The 15,181-nt window shown below is 36.0% G+C and overlaps 1 protein-coding gene across 1 annotated transcript; it reads right to left on the bottom strand.

Moving 5' to 3' along the window:
• Nucleotides 1-7,565: 7,565 nt before the first annotated feature.
• Nucleotides 7,566-9,736, bottom strand: LOC141451420 (uncharacterized). The gene is made up of 2 exons (XM_074122791.1): nt 9,599-9,736; nt 7,566-9,283 (listed from the first exon to the last, which is right to left on the bottom strand). The coding sequence occupies exon 2, from the start codon at nt 9,252-9,254 to the stop codon at nt 8,100-8,102; it is 1,155 nt and encodes a 384-aa protein (XP_073978892.1). The 5' UTR covers nt 9,255-9,283; nt 9,599-9,736; the 3' UTR covers nt 7,566-8,099.
• Nucleotides 9,737-15,181: the final 5,445 nt, after the last annotated feature.

The raw sequence follows: 15,181 nt of genomic DNA on the forward strand, positions 1-15,181 counted from the left end.
TAATTTTGACAGTAAACTGAAATTTGTTTTTCATATTTTAAATTACCATAACTTTTGAAAAACCTAACCGATTTCAAAAAACTTTTTTTTGTTGTTTTTAGGAGATCAAATACTTCAAAAATATGCAACAAAAAATATAACGTTCCATTTGAAAAACAAAAGTTGGATGCTGTATCTCGAGATACAAGGGTTTAAAAAAATGGGTCAATCACTGAAAATAAACTAGACTAAAAATGATTAAATACGTGTTTTTTATTTTTTCGAAATTTCCCGCCGTTAAAAAAAAGTGGGTGGAGCATATAACTTTGGTCACCCTGTATACATAATTGTGTTCCGCGTCTTTGAAAAGATTAAGAACCACTGATGTAGGTGGTGGCCAACATCAGACTGTTCTTCCATACTTGAAACTAAATTAAACTACTAAGCCTCAAAGTAAAGAATCGGTAAATCATTTTAATCTATAGGTCGACTTTTGGTTAATTATTTTTGGGACAATCTTTGTCCCTTCTTTCACCATCTTACAAAATTAATCACAACTTTATTTCCTATTGAGTGTCCAGACAAATAAATCCTATTTTCAAGTTCACGCTTCCTCACATTTCATGTTTTTAGCTTTACAGTTTCGGGGCTCAGCGTTTATATATATTTAAGATTTAAAGAATAAATAATAATCCAACCTTCAATCTATATTTTGAAATGAAGATTTCAGGCGAAGCATAGCACGGGTGATACTCGATTCAGGCAATAGACATAAGGACCCATATCTGACGGAAATAAATCAAGTTCAATCAGTTCGTCCATTTATTTCTGGAGTCAACAGTATTAACACGTTACAGAAAGAATACATTATCTTCGTTCAACAACGAAAACGAAAGAAAATTACTACGTGGCATAGCGGAGGATGGGTTGAACTAGTACGGCTGGATACGATGTGTGGATGGAAGTCTAAGGGTGGGATAATGAGACAGGGCATGCGCTCCACAGATAAAGAGGTACACAGTTTACACAATTACTGTGGAGGCAAGTATTGCCGCCTTCAAAATTGTACGATGCCGCCCCCATCGGTATTCAATACATAAATGAATGACAAGGAATCTACATCTTTATCCCACTAGCCAAGTAGCATATCGTAAAATGTGAGAATGTAGCATTTCCCAGCTGAGCTGTCTAAATAATATATACATAAAGAGGTGTGTCTTGCTTATCTAAAGAGTCCATATTGCTGTGAAAGGTTGGCGGCAGGGAGTAGCACATAGCTCAGTAACTATTTGGCACCAGCCGGGGGCGGTCGTATCCCCTAATTCTTATATCAAGGATTTCTTTTATATCACATCCAACCCAGTCTATTTCGCTACCAACTCTAGCCCCTCATCTTGAACTGCACATTTTTTAACCATATCTTCAGACGGTGATGGAAAAATATAAAATTTTATGACGATGAATATTTTTATTTCAAACAATTGTGCAGGTTTTATTATTAATTACGATGAATTAGATCAAGAATATCGTAATTGCGGTCGCTTTTATGCTTAAGAATATGAAAGTAAAAGTAAAGTAAAGTAATTGCCTATTTTTTCAGGCGGGGCTTAAAGTCCAACTACCAATTAGCTGTCGTGGACGGGGGCGGAAGCTCATACTTTATTATAAACAATTTTTTCTGACAAATAAAAAGCAGCCATATGCGGGATTCAAACTGGGGATCTCCCACTTACAAAGTCACGCTCATGACCACTAGACTAACACCCGCCCCTGTTTAAGAATACATATTCTCTTATAAAGTTTCTCATAAGAGGTTTTTCATGCTTACGACGTCAGTAAAGTAAAGTAAACCCCCTTACTTGCTGCAAGTGTAGTAAAAATTATATCGTTTACACCAATTAATTAATACAGGCGCAAAGGTAGCCGAGCGGTTAAGAGGCGAGACCTGCAAAGCTAATATGCATTTTGGTACTGGATTCGATTCCCGGGCTTAGGCCTTGGATTTTATTTAATGGTTAATAAAAGAAATTTACAGTAAAGTATGTTTGCTAGTCGCCTCCGTCCACGACACCTAATAGGTAGTTGGACGTAAAGCCCGCCTGATAAAATAGGCGATTACTTTACTTTACAATTAATTAATACTGAAGCCATCTTGCGGGTAATTACAAGATTTAGCACATCTGTGGAGATGATTCTATTCCAGTTTGCTGCCCTCTGTATTGTTTCTTCAATTCAGATCTCTATTGATCACTGATGACCAATTGACCAATGATGGACAGTGTTAGCTACACCACAGTAACAGATTCCAAAAGTCGGCAGCCTCCGGGCGTCCATGGGCTGCCCTTTAATAAATAGATAATAATATAATAATAATAATAATAATAATAATAAAGTAAAAGTTTTCAATTAGAATAATCGTCCTCCAATGAAAGATGGAAATCCGATTGAAAACAGGCAATTATTAAAAAAATAAAAACATGAAGTAGCGGATGAAATCATATCGAATGAACAATAGATTAGATCTAGAAATGTTGACCATGCATTCCCCCCTAAGAAGAAATGGGATATTTTGGAAACCAATGTTTAATCAAAGTTTGCTATGTACAGGTAGCTCTCTTGATGATAAGCCTGCATGCGGTAAGATAAAGCCTAGATGCGGAGAGGGAAGATTTCTACTCCATCAGTAGATCTTAGTCATTCCACTGACTTCCAGCTGCTGTTTCGTTTCAAATAAATCTCGGCCCTGATTCAGCCTTTGCTTGGACGAATGTCATGAGCTCTATGTTTGTGGCAATCCCCTTTAGCTTTTTAAATGGTATATCTCTGGAAGTAATGACAACGACAGTACCAACTTTGGAACAGATATTTAAGAATAACGAGTAAAAAACATTTTCTAGGATATTTTGCAATGTAAATTTCTCTTAATTACACAAATGAACTTCAAGGCCAAGACCGGAAATCAACCCCTACAATATATATCTTTGCGGGCCTCATCTTTTCCGCACAGCCATGGGCTTCCGAATGATCAAATGTAGTAATGTAAGTAAATAACAAGAAACACAGGATGATATGACCGATATTTCCATGCCTGTTGACAGGTAACTGATTTTACTTGGCTTGCTTCAACTTGAAATACTGTCCAGTCATAAAGTTAAGATCTTTCCTTTGATATCCTACTTGTTTTTAGAGCATAAATTGGACTTTGGGATGGAATTCGATGATTTCAAACTATTTATCAAAAAAAGCGGAAACGCTATCCGCTCACTACTCAGCTAATCCCCTCCCACAGAATCATTTTATTACTTTCAATAACAGTAATCCTTTATTATCATTAATATTTCGTTAATAAAACATCCAGCTCTGAAAAGGCATAAAGCAAAATGGGCCAACCAGCAGGATGGTAACAAGCTGCCCGCATGTGGCCCGCCAGGCAATTTTTTATGGCCCACGATGTTCTATAATAAAGTGAAAATATAAAAAATGGTTACGAAGAAAATAGCGCTTATGGGAGATCGATGCAATACTGAACACACAATTCCGTTAACCCTTCAACTACCGAAGACAAGTATACACGTGGCCTAGTACCTTTAATGGAGAGGCCTGTGGGTGATTACTTCCGGTGACGTTTAGAAACCCTCCGTGTCACGTGATGTAAGCTGATCCCAATAGCCAAAACCTTAAAAAGAGCATTCTGGGTTGAGATGTTGTGGATCATACCTATCAAATAAAATTTTTAAATTTAATGAGGCTAGCGGTGAATCTTGCCTGTTGCACCTAATTGCTCATCTTTTAAATGATTTTAACAACCCTTGTCTAGATCTCTACTTTTCCTTCCTCTGCCACCTACATTTATTGCCAGAGCTAAAATAAACATGAAGGGTAGTCTTTATTCGGGAAATGGAAGGTAAAATACAACGGAAAAACACCGAATTGGCTTCCAGTTCGTCTAGATTTCTACTTTTTCTGTCTTTGTCACCTACTTTTGTGACCGGGGCTAAGATAAACATAAAGGGTAGCCTTTATTCGGGAAATGAAAGGTAAAATACAACGGAAAAACACCGAATTGGCTTCCAGTTCGTCTAGATTTCTACTTTTTCTGTCTTTGTCACCTACTTTTGTGACCGGGGCTAAGATAAACATAAAGGGTAGCCTTTATTCGGGAAATGAAAGGTAAAATACAACGGAAAAACACTGACTTGGCTTCCAGTTCGTCTAGATTTCTACTTTTTCTGTCTTTGTCACCTACTTTTGTGGCTAGGGTTAGAATAACATAAAGGGTAGCCTTTATTTGGGAAATGAAAGGTAAAATACAACGGAAAAACACCGAATTGGCTTCCAGTTCGTCTAGATTTCTACATTTTCTGTCTTTGTCACCTACTTTTGTGACCGGGGCTAAGATAAACATAAAGGGTAGCCTTTATTCGGGAAATGAAAGGTAAAATACAACGGAAAAACACCGACTTGGCTTCCAGTTCGTCTAGATTTCTACTTTTTCTGTCTTTGTCACCTACTTTTGTGGCTAGGGTTAGAATAACATAAAGGGTAGCCTTTATTTGGGAAATGAAAGGTAAAATACAACGGAGAAACAACGAATTGGCTTCCAGTTGTGATATTATGAACCATAACTATCAAATCAAATTTGTAGATGTGATGTGGCCCGCGTGAATCTTGCCTATTACAAAAATGGCCTATTTTTTAATTGAGTTTGACACCCCCGGGATTCCATGTATCGCCAAAATTTCGCGTTTAAGGGAAATTAACCCTTCCGAAAGTACGTCTTTACTCAAATTAGCGGTCACTTTTTTAAATTTTTCTAAAATAGTTTTTCCATTTTGTCTAAACTTCTCATATTAAGAATCAAATAATAATAATAACGGCCATTGAGCTCGATTGGGGAAATTTCATTACTCAAAAGCAGACACTCCACCCCATAGTTATGATATAAAATTGTGAGGTAATGGTTAACAAAAGTAAAGTAATGCCTATTTATTCAGGCGGGCTTTACGTCCAGCTACCCATCAGGAGACGTGGACGGAGGCGACTAGCAAACATACTTTACTGTAAAATTCCTTTTATTAACCATTAAACAAAATCCAAGGCCTAAGACCGGGAATCTTACCGAGTACCACAAAACATCTTTGCAGTGCACGCCTCGTCTATAACCACTAGGCGCCTTAAGTGTTACTTTTATTTTAATTATTTTGTAGGAAGATACTTGTTAGAGTAATTCTAAGGAAGGATTGGGAACCACAATCTTCTGAAGGGACATTTCAGGCTAATGTACCGGTAATTGCAAACAGTATAAACAGATTGTGGCAGATAAGCTGTGTATCTCTGCAAGTTATTCTACGATTTCCAACTTTTTTTACTTATTATGGAGGCCCTTGAACTACCGTTCATCACCAGGGTTGGCTCCGCTAACTTGAAACAAGATTAAATTCAGTAAAAATAATTGATGACCTTGAAGTTAAGAAAGTGTTTTAAGATCTAGTATCAAACAGAAAACAGTGGTTTACTTCTCTTCATCCTATTTTTTAAAACTATATGGAAATCTGTTCTCGTGACATTATTATATTATTGAACTGACTAACTGTATTATAGGAAAATAATAATAATATCTGCCATTGAGCTCGACTAGGGAAATTTCATTACTCAAAAAGCAGACACTCCTCCCCATAGTTATGATATAAAATTGTGAGGTCAAGTAATGCAGACTTACTGCTATTACTTAGTTATGAATAAACCATAAGGCTTCTTATGACCCTCATTGCGCTGCATTCACCGCCGTTCCACAAGAATATCTGCGAGAATATAATGAATTACTTGTCGTAATGTTTACTAACCATAATGCATTACCAAATTAAGTTTGAATTTTAAAAATATTTTATTTGACATGAAATTAATTTAGTAATAAAGTTGTGCGAAGTAAAAATTATAAATCTTTTCAACCGAACAAATATTTATTTTTTAATATCCCTTTTACGCCGATCTTTTTTCAGCTTTTGTTGAACTTTAAACAAGTAAAAAAAGTCTTCACTAAAAAAAAACAATTAATAGACATGAAATTAGACGTTTATTTACAATAAATAGAGATAAAAATTATACAAAAGGAGGTTTCAGGCTGCAGTGCCTATATGCACTCCACATCCTTAATATTTACATCGGTAAATCTGTCCAAACTTACATACTAAGGCAAAAAAAACCTTACTACAGTTTGTAGAATTTATTTGAACAATTATCAAATATTTGCCAATATCGAATCACCAAGTTATAAAACCAAAGAATTGGGAAAAGAATTTTATTATGGTTAGATGATTCATGGAAGCTTTCTGAGTGCCAATTCTAGAGCTCGGTTGGGCGCTTCTTTCCACCTATATAGAAATAATTTCGAGAACAATCTCCTGCGATGATGACGAATAACTTTCATTGTAACTTCCTTTTCATTGGAAAGGCAATGGTTAAGTTGTGCACTCCTACATCTTGTAGAACGCACAATCCATCTACTTGAGTTAAACTAAGAAAGATGTCTGCCCAACCCCTTGCTTTGCCACCCGATCTTCTTTAATTAAGTAGCTAGTGAAAGTTTATACACACTGCAGTGAGAAGGAGTTCCACCGTTGGCTATTTATGTACAGAACATATATTGAGTTTCACAATGCTTCACTTAATACAGGAAATGCATGTAGTTAATGAAAAACAAAATAAAGACAAAGAAGAAGAAGCAAAAAAACTTGAACGTAATTTATTTGTTTCTCAATTCCTCGTCAAACAGAAACAAAACTAATACATTATACCATTTTTTTTGTACCACTGATGGGCGTATTCAATATTAAGATTAACTAAATTTGTTGTTCCAAAAAGCATTAACATTCCAAAATTGCCGAAAATTTGTCATTTAGAAGATAAAAATTCGAAAGAAAACATTGTATGTGTCCACCATGTCCTGTGAGGGTTATGTAAGATCTATTACAATGAATTCATCATTACCATCTTTTGCTTAAAAGTATTCTACAACTTTTTTCTATTAACTTAGAAGGTTTCGCTCATCTTATTTTGTCTGCAACTTATTATTTAAATAAATAGGAAATAATTAAAGTTATTTTTATGGCTACTAAATGAAAAATGAAAGCACTAAATGAATAATAATTCAATCGTAAATAATCGAAAGGAATAAATGCATAAGGAAAGGGTGGGATTTAGTCGATCCATTTGCGCGTGGCAATTGTAGAACACAACGAAACAAACAATTGACTTCCGTCTTATCGTGGTCCTCTTGCACCATTTAATTTAAACACGGCTGGCCCACCCTTTTGTCTGACGCTATTAGCGTATCAAACTCCCTCTCTTTAACATTTGTACTAACCTTAAATCACAATTAAGACCATCGGGTTATACGGGGCTTTTTATCCATTAATAGTCTTTTCTTTATTCAGTATCTATTACGCTTCTATTTACTGAAAAGATGGAGGGGATTTCACCATGTTTTCTTCCTTTCAATATGTTTTTATTTCTACTAATATTTATATGTGATTTTAGAAACCTTAAAAAAAATTAGAGGATTTGCATTTTAAAAGATATTTACGGTTCAACAATGCTATAATTAATAATGCCATGTACATTATTACAGTAATTATACACATAAAAACGGCAATGTAAACTAATTAAAAGATTGAAAACATCATAAAATTTAACAGTTAAGTGTCATAAAATAGTTACATCAAATATACAATAATATACATTTACACTTGGGTAACATCGACAATGTAACAACATGTATTGCACATTTCCATTTGGGCCAATTATGTACAAGAATTGGTTTACAATTGAATTTTGTAATCTAGCTGTACAATTATTTTATTTATATACCAAATATGTATTAGATTAATGAGTACAAGAAAGCTTTCATTATCTACACAAACCTTTAAAGAATTTATGTATGGAATAACTGTTTATTTAAGTACTTAAATTTTAAAGTATTATTCATTTAAAGACTAGAATATGATTTGGCGTTAATAATGTGGATTAAATTGTTCAATTTGGTAGTACTGCTGGTTGCGATAATCCAATGGAGTGTCATTTCGAGCTCTCTTTGTCGTACCGGCAACGGCGGCCGCTCTATGTCACTTGTTTAATCTTTTTCTAGCTGTTAGGTCCTCCTCGTCATCCACTTTGTCACCGTCTTTATCTTGGTGCGCCGTCATGTGTCTCGTCAAGTGGTGCCGCTCTCTGAACGATTCGTTACACACCGGACATCTTAATTTGTCCTGTTCTCTTCGCCTTCGGTTGCTATCGGCCATTGAATGCTCACTTTTATGTTGCGATCTCATGTGATACACCAAATCAGATGTCATTCTAAAGCTAATATTACATTTTGCGCATACATTTTGGGCTGGTAATGTAAGCGCTGCAAGTGATGGCGGTAACAATGCTGCGGTAACATTTGCCGCGGCTGTTAATATCGCTGGAACTTGCGAACCACTGCCTGTGAAAGGAGCCGCTGGAAACGGATAAGCGGCCGCCATAGCTAGCCCACTATATGGTAAAACTTCACCAGGATATAAACGTTTTGAGGTACTACCTTTTTCTTCCGATGATTTATTAAATGTACCTTGAAATGTTTCTTCGGGTGGCGATGATCTTGTTTTATCCCGGCAAATTGAAGGTTGGTAAAGATATGGCGAAGTAGCAATTGTTGGCTTGCTTGTTGGGAAGTATTGCACTGGTTTAGCATAGTATTGTGGTGGAGTGCGAGGCCTACTTGGTGGGCTCATGCTGTCCGGATAGGAAAGATCCGGTGAGACAGCGGGTGACATAGTTGGCGATCCGGTCAACGATACATCCACTCTGGCTACAGGATTAGCCACTTTTGTAAAAGCGCTTTTAGTAAATTGTTCTGCTCTCTGTACTTCGATTTCCGTTGTTTGTTTACTAGGCATCAACAAACCAATTGGTGATTCTGGATAATTATGGGCGGAAACCACTCTAGTATCTTTCTCAAGTATAGGAGAATATCTTTGAACTAGATTACCAGTATTCACAAGTCTTAAATGTTCTTTCAATTCTTCTTGTTGCCGTTTTTTACTAGAATCATCTGGCGCCATAAGGAAAGCCACATCAAAACTTCTTTTTACAGCTGGTTTAGAGGGCGGTGTAACTGTGGTGTTCGGTGGCGAAGGTGTGTGTTCACTTCTGGGTGAATGCGTGCCGGGTGAGCCGTTAGTGTTGAGGAAGGCCGAAGTTGTCTCAACACATCGCCGGCGAATGTCCATCGTCATTATTAGAGAGCCAATTTCTAACTTACAACCTGCAAACAATTAATAATACTCTTAGAAATCAAGTATCTATTTAAATTATCATTTAGATCAATAAAGAAAATCGGTGCCTCATCAAAAATATTTGAAGAAAATATTAAATTCGCTTTTAGGGGAATAATGTAATAAAATAAATATTATTCACGAAATATTCAGAGATTTGCAATCCTCATGTAAATGATAAAAAATCATAAAAGTTTTCGTGTTTCTTTTTTTTTTTAAATTTAAAAGGAAAAAGCGTAAAAATTAGTAAAAAGTAGAGAATGATTAGAGAGAATTTAATGAACTAAATTTAAAAATGGACTTACTGATTTATACGATAGTATCCTGAATTATCCGTTGATAGAAGTTAGTCGTTCATAGTGAGTAGAAGATCGGAGAACACATGTAGGGATCGAGAGAGTGCGTCTTGTGCGACAGCGGTTTAAGTTCTGTTGCAGACACTATGCAATCTGTACACTGAACACCCTTGTCGGGCGTTTTACCCCCGCGTTGGGCTCCACCCTTGTATAATAAAGGCGGAGTCTAAATCGGCCAATAGTTGCCTTGCTTTTCCACCACCGTTTTATCACCGAACATAATGGTGAGGGTTGCCCACCCAGTAACCCATCCTCTGGGTATAAAATCCCACCCTTTCTACACTTTACTTGAAAAAAAATAAAATATAAGGGCGACAAATTTTTTTTTTTTAATTTATTTTTCACCAACTCTGTTCTCGTACATCTTTGTTGTAAAACCCATACATTATTATTCCTAGAACTTTGTGTTTATAATCATCTTTATATAAGATGAGTAAAGTATTTTAAGTACTTCCCGCAGTGTGTATGTGGTGAGAAGACATGTTACTTTAGGCGGCTTCATGTTCAATGATCAAGTTGACGGAGGCGGTACTAACTTTTTACTTGAATTTATCATATTATCACTTATTGGCATCTAACAAGTGAACCCTATTTTTAAAAATTTGATTTTATTTTTATTGTTATATTTTATTTTATAATTAGAGCCTCCGCTAAACAATTTATGCTGTCCAATATATCACAATGTCATTTCTGTCACTAAGTTCAATAACATGAACTATCCATCTAAATCTGCTAGACAGAAGTGCCACATTTTACTAAAATTATTTTTAATTTTAAGTTTTCTCAAAAATGACTTTTCTTTCGAGTTTTCATTAATTTTAATCGTTTTTCTAGGAATACCTTTTTTTTAAGGAGTTTTGGGGAAGAGGATTTACTCCCTTTAAACATAATGTGCAACCATACTGTATAATTTTAGAAAAGATCATGTATGCAAGTGAAGTAATCGATTTTGGGTGAGCCTCATATTGCGATTTTTCCTCACTAAAGTTAAGATTCAAGAAAATCCCATTGTATAAATTGCGCTCAGAGAGTAATGAGAGTGATCACACCTGACCTTTCTTAAGTGCATGTTCCTATAATATACATACTCGTATGTACATACATACAGTGATGCCAATATGTTCAAGTCAAGCGCAGTAATTTAATAGCCGATAAAAATATTTCTTGTCTAAATAATTTGGAAATGGTTCTTTCAATAAAATATTTAGTCTGATTAATTGACTTCCTAATAAAACCAGATTTGTTTTTCATCACTACTTGCTCCATTATAAGATGGTAAGAAGTCTGCGAATTCCAGGAGTTTTAAGGATATGTGATAGTTGTATCTTTAAAAACCGAGCGCTCCTAAAGTTCCTTTCATTGCAGTAAGTAGATAGTACACTTTGAAGTGGCTGCTCTCAATTGTCTTCAGTTTTATTTCCATTGTACGAGTACTTAATATTTTATAGACCTACTCTCTAAGAAGCAGATAGTTTTCTTCAATATGTCATCTCGATCAAAAATGGCATTCTACAGAACAATTTCTTAACGATATTGTTTCTATAGGCAGAAAAATATCTAATTTACTCTGTCAGAGCTAGGATCTTTGAAGCAGTTAATTATTTAGTCATCGGTAGAAATAACGGGAACAATCCGATAAGGGTATTGTGAGGCAGCGGAAGTATAGTTATAAGAGAGGTTGGTAGAATGAGTGGTAAAGATTCTCTGTTCAGCGGAATAGGAGCGACAAACAACCCTAGGGCCCGGAAAAGATGGGTTGCGATTCAGAAAAATATTATCCCTTTCCGTACGCGACATCTTGCTTACCACGTCCGACTGTAGATATCCTGTGTGTTAGTGTGCCGCAAAAATCTTACCATCAAGGTCAGAACGGGTATGAGTGGGATGTTCGAGGAGAAAGATGGAGGACAGTTGGTGGAAGATGAAGGGTGTATTTACATAATTCAGCAATAAAACGTGCAACTTTAACGCAATATTCATGCACAGATGTAAAAATGCTGAAGTGGAAGAGGGATTCCTACAATGCGATGGTGGGATGAGCATAAAAGATTGGACATAAGGAACTTCTGTGTTTGTTTCCGTTGTCGTTTCAAACACCCTAACCTCTTGCAAAAAAGAAATCAAAAGACATGATGGGGAGCGAACGATATGATACTCGGATGTTCTTACTGTTTATTGCTCGCTACAGATATCGCTGAATAATTACAGATTGTAGAACATAAATTTCTTTTTTATCGAAATATTCGCTTCACCCTTACTCACACTGAATCATTGATATTTTATATCTGATATACAATCTTATTTCACATGAAAAATTCTTTCTAATTTTACTTTATTTTCCTAAATTTTTTTAAAAATTAAAGTCACCTCAACATCTATGTGGTCTTTAGGACCCGCCGCCTTTTCAGTGCACTGCCTGCTTCTGGCACTCTTTTTAAAGTTCTAAATTTATTCCCGTTCCATTCAAGTATAATCTACTATGTTCTTCAATTCCTAGAATATAAAAGAAGTTTGAATTAAGGGAGAGCAACATATTTATTACATTGATATTGGAGCTGAGTCTGTGAAAGGTCTTGAAAAGTAATTTTCATTTAATATCAATTTTGATTGTATGATGAGTTGAACATGTGAGGAGATAGTTATAATTTGTTCTATACCTCCACACAGTACACTTAGTATCATAACAGAGCAATTCATAAAAATATATCCGAGCTGAAATGTTAGATAATTGCATAAAAATTACTTTTAAAGACCTACCCAACAAACCAACAAAAAAAGAAATGCCAAGTATTACGTTGAGATTACGCTTTCGAGATACACTAATAGGCAGGAAATTTAAACCATCACTCCCTCTGTGATAGGCTAATCAGGTAGTAAGGGAAAAAAGATCTTGTCAACCATGTTGAAAGCAGTCTCTCTAAGAGAAGGACTCCATGCATAAAAACCATGGTCCAACAGTTAAAAAGGTTGACGAACGTACAGGAATACTCGTACTGTGAATAGTCTGGCCTCCTGCACTACCTCGGTGTCCTTCGTGGATATTTTAGCACCTCCGTTTACCACGGATTGTAGGGGCCTAATTTTCCTTTTTTCACCCTGAAGTAAGATTGTGTTAAAGTGTTTGTGTAATGTATATCAGAAGTGTTGTACTGTATGGTGTGTGTAGATCCATAGAGGGTTTTTAACCAGACAGAACCCAATGTTTCCACGACTTCCTATTGGCGCCAAATATTCGCCGAAGGGCTCGCTCCCATACAAGCACACTACTTTTCCAGGATCATCAGGACTGCCATTTCTTCGGTCAGGCATTGTGTGTTGATGTTAATCTTTATTGTTGTGCATGAGTACCTCTGTTTGACACGTGGCGATGTATTCATTTGTCCATCAGGCAGGTGTCTGTGTAAGCAAACACCAAACCTAGACTGGCACCACATTCCCAACCTCAAAAGAGTCCAGGGTGGCGCGTGATCCAACCACCCTTACGACAATGATGCCTGCCCTAGGCAGGCTTGGTCCATGCAATCTGAACCGCCGAAGTTTAAACTGCTACTCCAGTACTTCGAAGAGAACTATGGCATAAAAATCAACTAAAGCTTAGGAATCCAGTAAGGACCCAAATTAAAATGTTTTTACTTTTCTAAAGTGATACGAACACATTAAGAAGTGTTGAACTTGGAAGCTGAAGGCTTGAAGTAGGAAGTTATTAGTAACTGGTACTAAATGAGCTCGCAGAAATAAATAATTAGGGGCCAACAATCGCACAAACACTGAGCATGTTCGCAAGACATTATTATCTTTTTTTTATATAATTAAAAAAAGAAAAAAGAAAGAAGAAATACAAAAAGAAAAGTACAACCTTACGAGGAAAATAATATAAAAGGATCTTTCCAACCTTGGCTAAAAGTATTACACAAAGATAGAGAACATTGTTGTAAAAAGTGAATTAGTACGACAGAATTGTGCACCTTTGTTCTTTTATTTACGGTCCTTTTGTACTTGGATAAATTTCACGTAGCAGTAGTACCAGATATAAAAAAAAAAAAAATTAAAAAACGGGAAGAGGTGACGTCACTACAGAGAGTCCTTTCCGTTCTTCTGGAACTGTTTGGCCGACTAGAAGGGGATGAACGTCTCCTTCTATCTGACTCCATTTCCTGCAACACCGAGTCTCCTTATGCAAATCTCCTATTGTAAGAAGAAAACATTTTATTTTCTTCAAACTTTTACAAAACTTTTCCATATTCAATTCTTTTCTTTTTTGCAATATTCAAACATGTTGATAAAATCTCTTTTCCTAGAGAACAGAGTGAATAGTTTATCACCACAATATTCAATGTACTAACTATTTCATTCAAACATTTTTCTTGATTTTATATTTTATTAAGTTGAGAGGAAGTCATTTTAAGCACATTTTGCGAACTTGAATTTGGGCTTCAGCATTTGATGTTGGCCAAGATTCTACAGTCATTTTTGAGACCGAATATAATTTAATCACCCAAGCTAAATACTCGTACAATAAATGCCTTGTTAGTGTAACCAGTAGCAGGAGTGATGGAAGGAAAACCCAGATTAGAAGAGGTAGCTGAGAGAAATAGCTTAATTGCGGCACTATTAGTAAGAGCAGGTGGCCATTAACAAACGCAAGGACCGCATGGGCCTGAAAAGTCCTGTGGGAAGAAAATGAAGGAGCTCTGCACGTTTTTGGGCCTGTTGAGAAGAGCTGGTTTGGTTTATTATTCGGCTCTTCGAAAAGAAAAATTACACATCTTTAAACTTCTCTCAGGATTCCCTCACTATACTTCTAAGAAGTGGAAGAAGTGTATTGGATGCTATAATAGAATCTCTGGGACGCGAAGGAATCGGATTTGTGGTTAAACCTCATAGAATTGTAATCTATTCTATTAATATTTTCTATTTCTATATTTTCAGGCGGGCTTTACGTCCAACTACCAATTAGGTCGTGGACGGAGGCGATTTAGCGAACATATTTTACTGCTAAGTTCTTATTAAACTTTAAATAAAATCCAAGGCCTAGACCGGGAATCAAACCCAGTAACACAAAACATATTGGCTTTACCGGTCTCGCTTCTAACCGCCGGCTACCGCGGCGTCTCTATCCTATTAATTTTGTATACCAATTATTATATATTTGTAAATTTCATAGATAAAACATTATATTCAAAACTATTTTTCAAATTTTAAACGCCAAGCCAGTCTAAACCATTCGGCTCCAAGCACCCCAATAAAGTTTTCTCTTTGCAACATTATTCTTGGTAACGACGTACAATATGATACACTGTAGTTCGTGGTGACATCCATCAATGCACGGTTTATAGTAATCTACTATCTTACATCCAAAACCCCTATGGTGCAGTTGCCGTTGGAGGTAGTCAGGTTTAGAGATCAACCTCTCTCCTATTATGCTCATATGGACATCACAGGACTTCTTATAAGCGTCTGCCAAGCTTGTCATCTGCTGTCACTATTCTAATTCTTCTTTAAAAGTTCTGACATTTTAGCAGAGCTTTAGGT

This window comes from Rhodnius prolixus, unplaced genomic scaffold (assembly GCF_049639745.1).
Source record: "Rhodnius prolixus isolate KJV_2025 unplaced genomic scaffold, Rpr scaffold_1, whole genome shotgun sequence".
Classification (NCBI taxonomy): Eukaryota; Metazoa; Arthropoda; class Insecta; order Hemiptera; family Reduviidae; genus Rhodnius; species Rhodnius prolixus.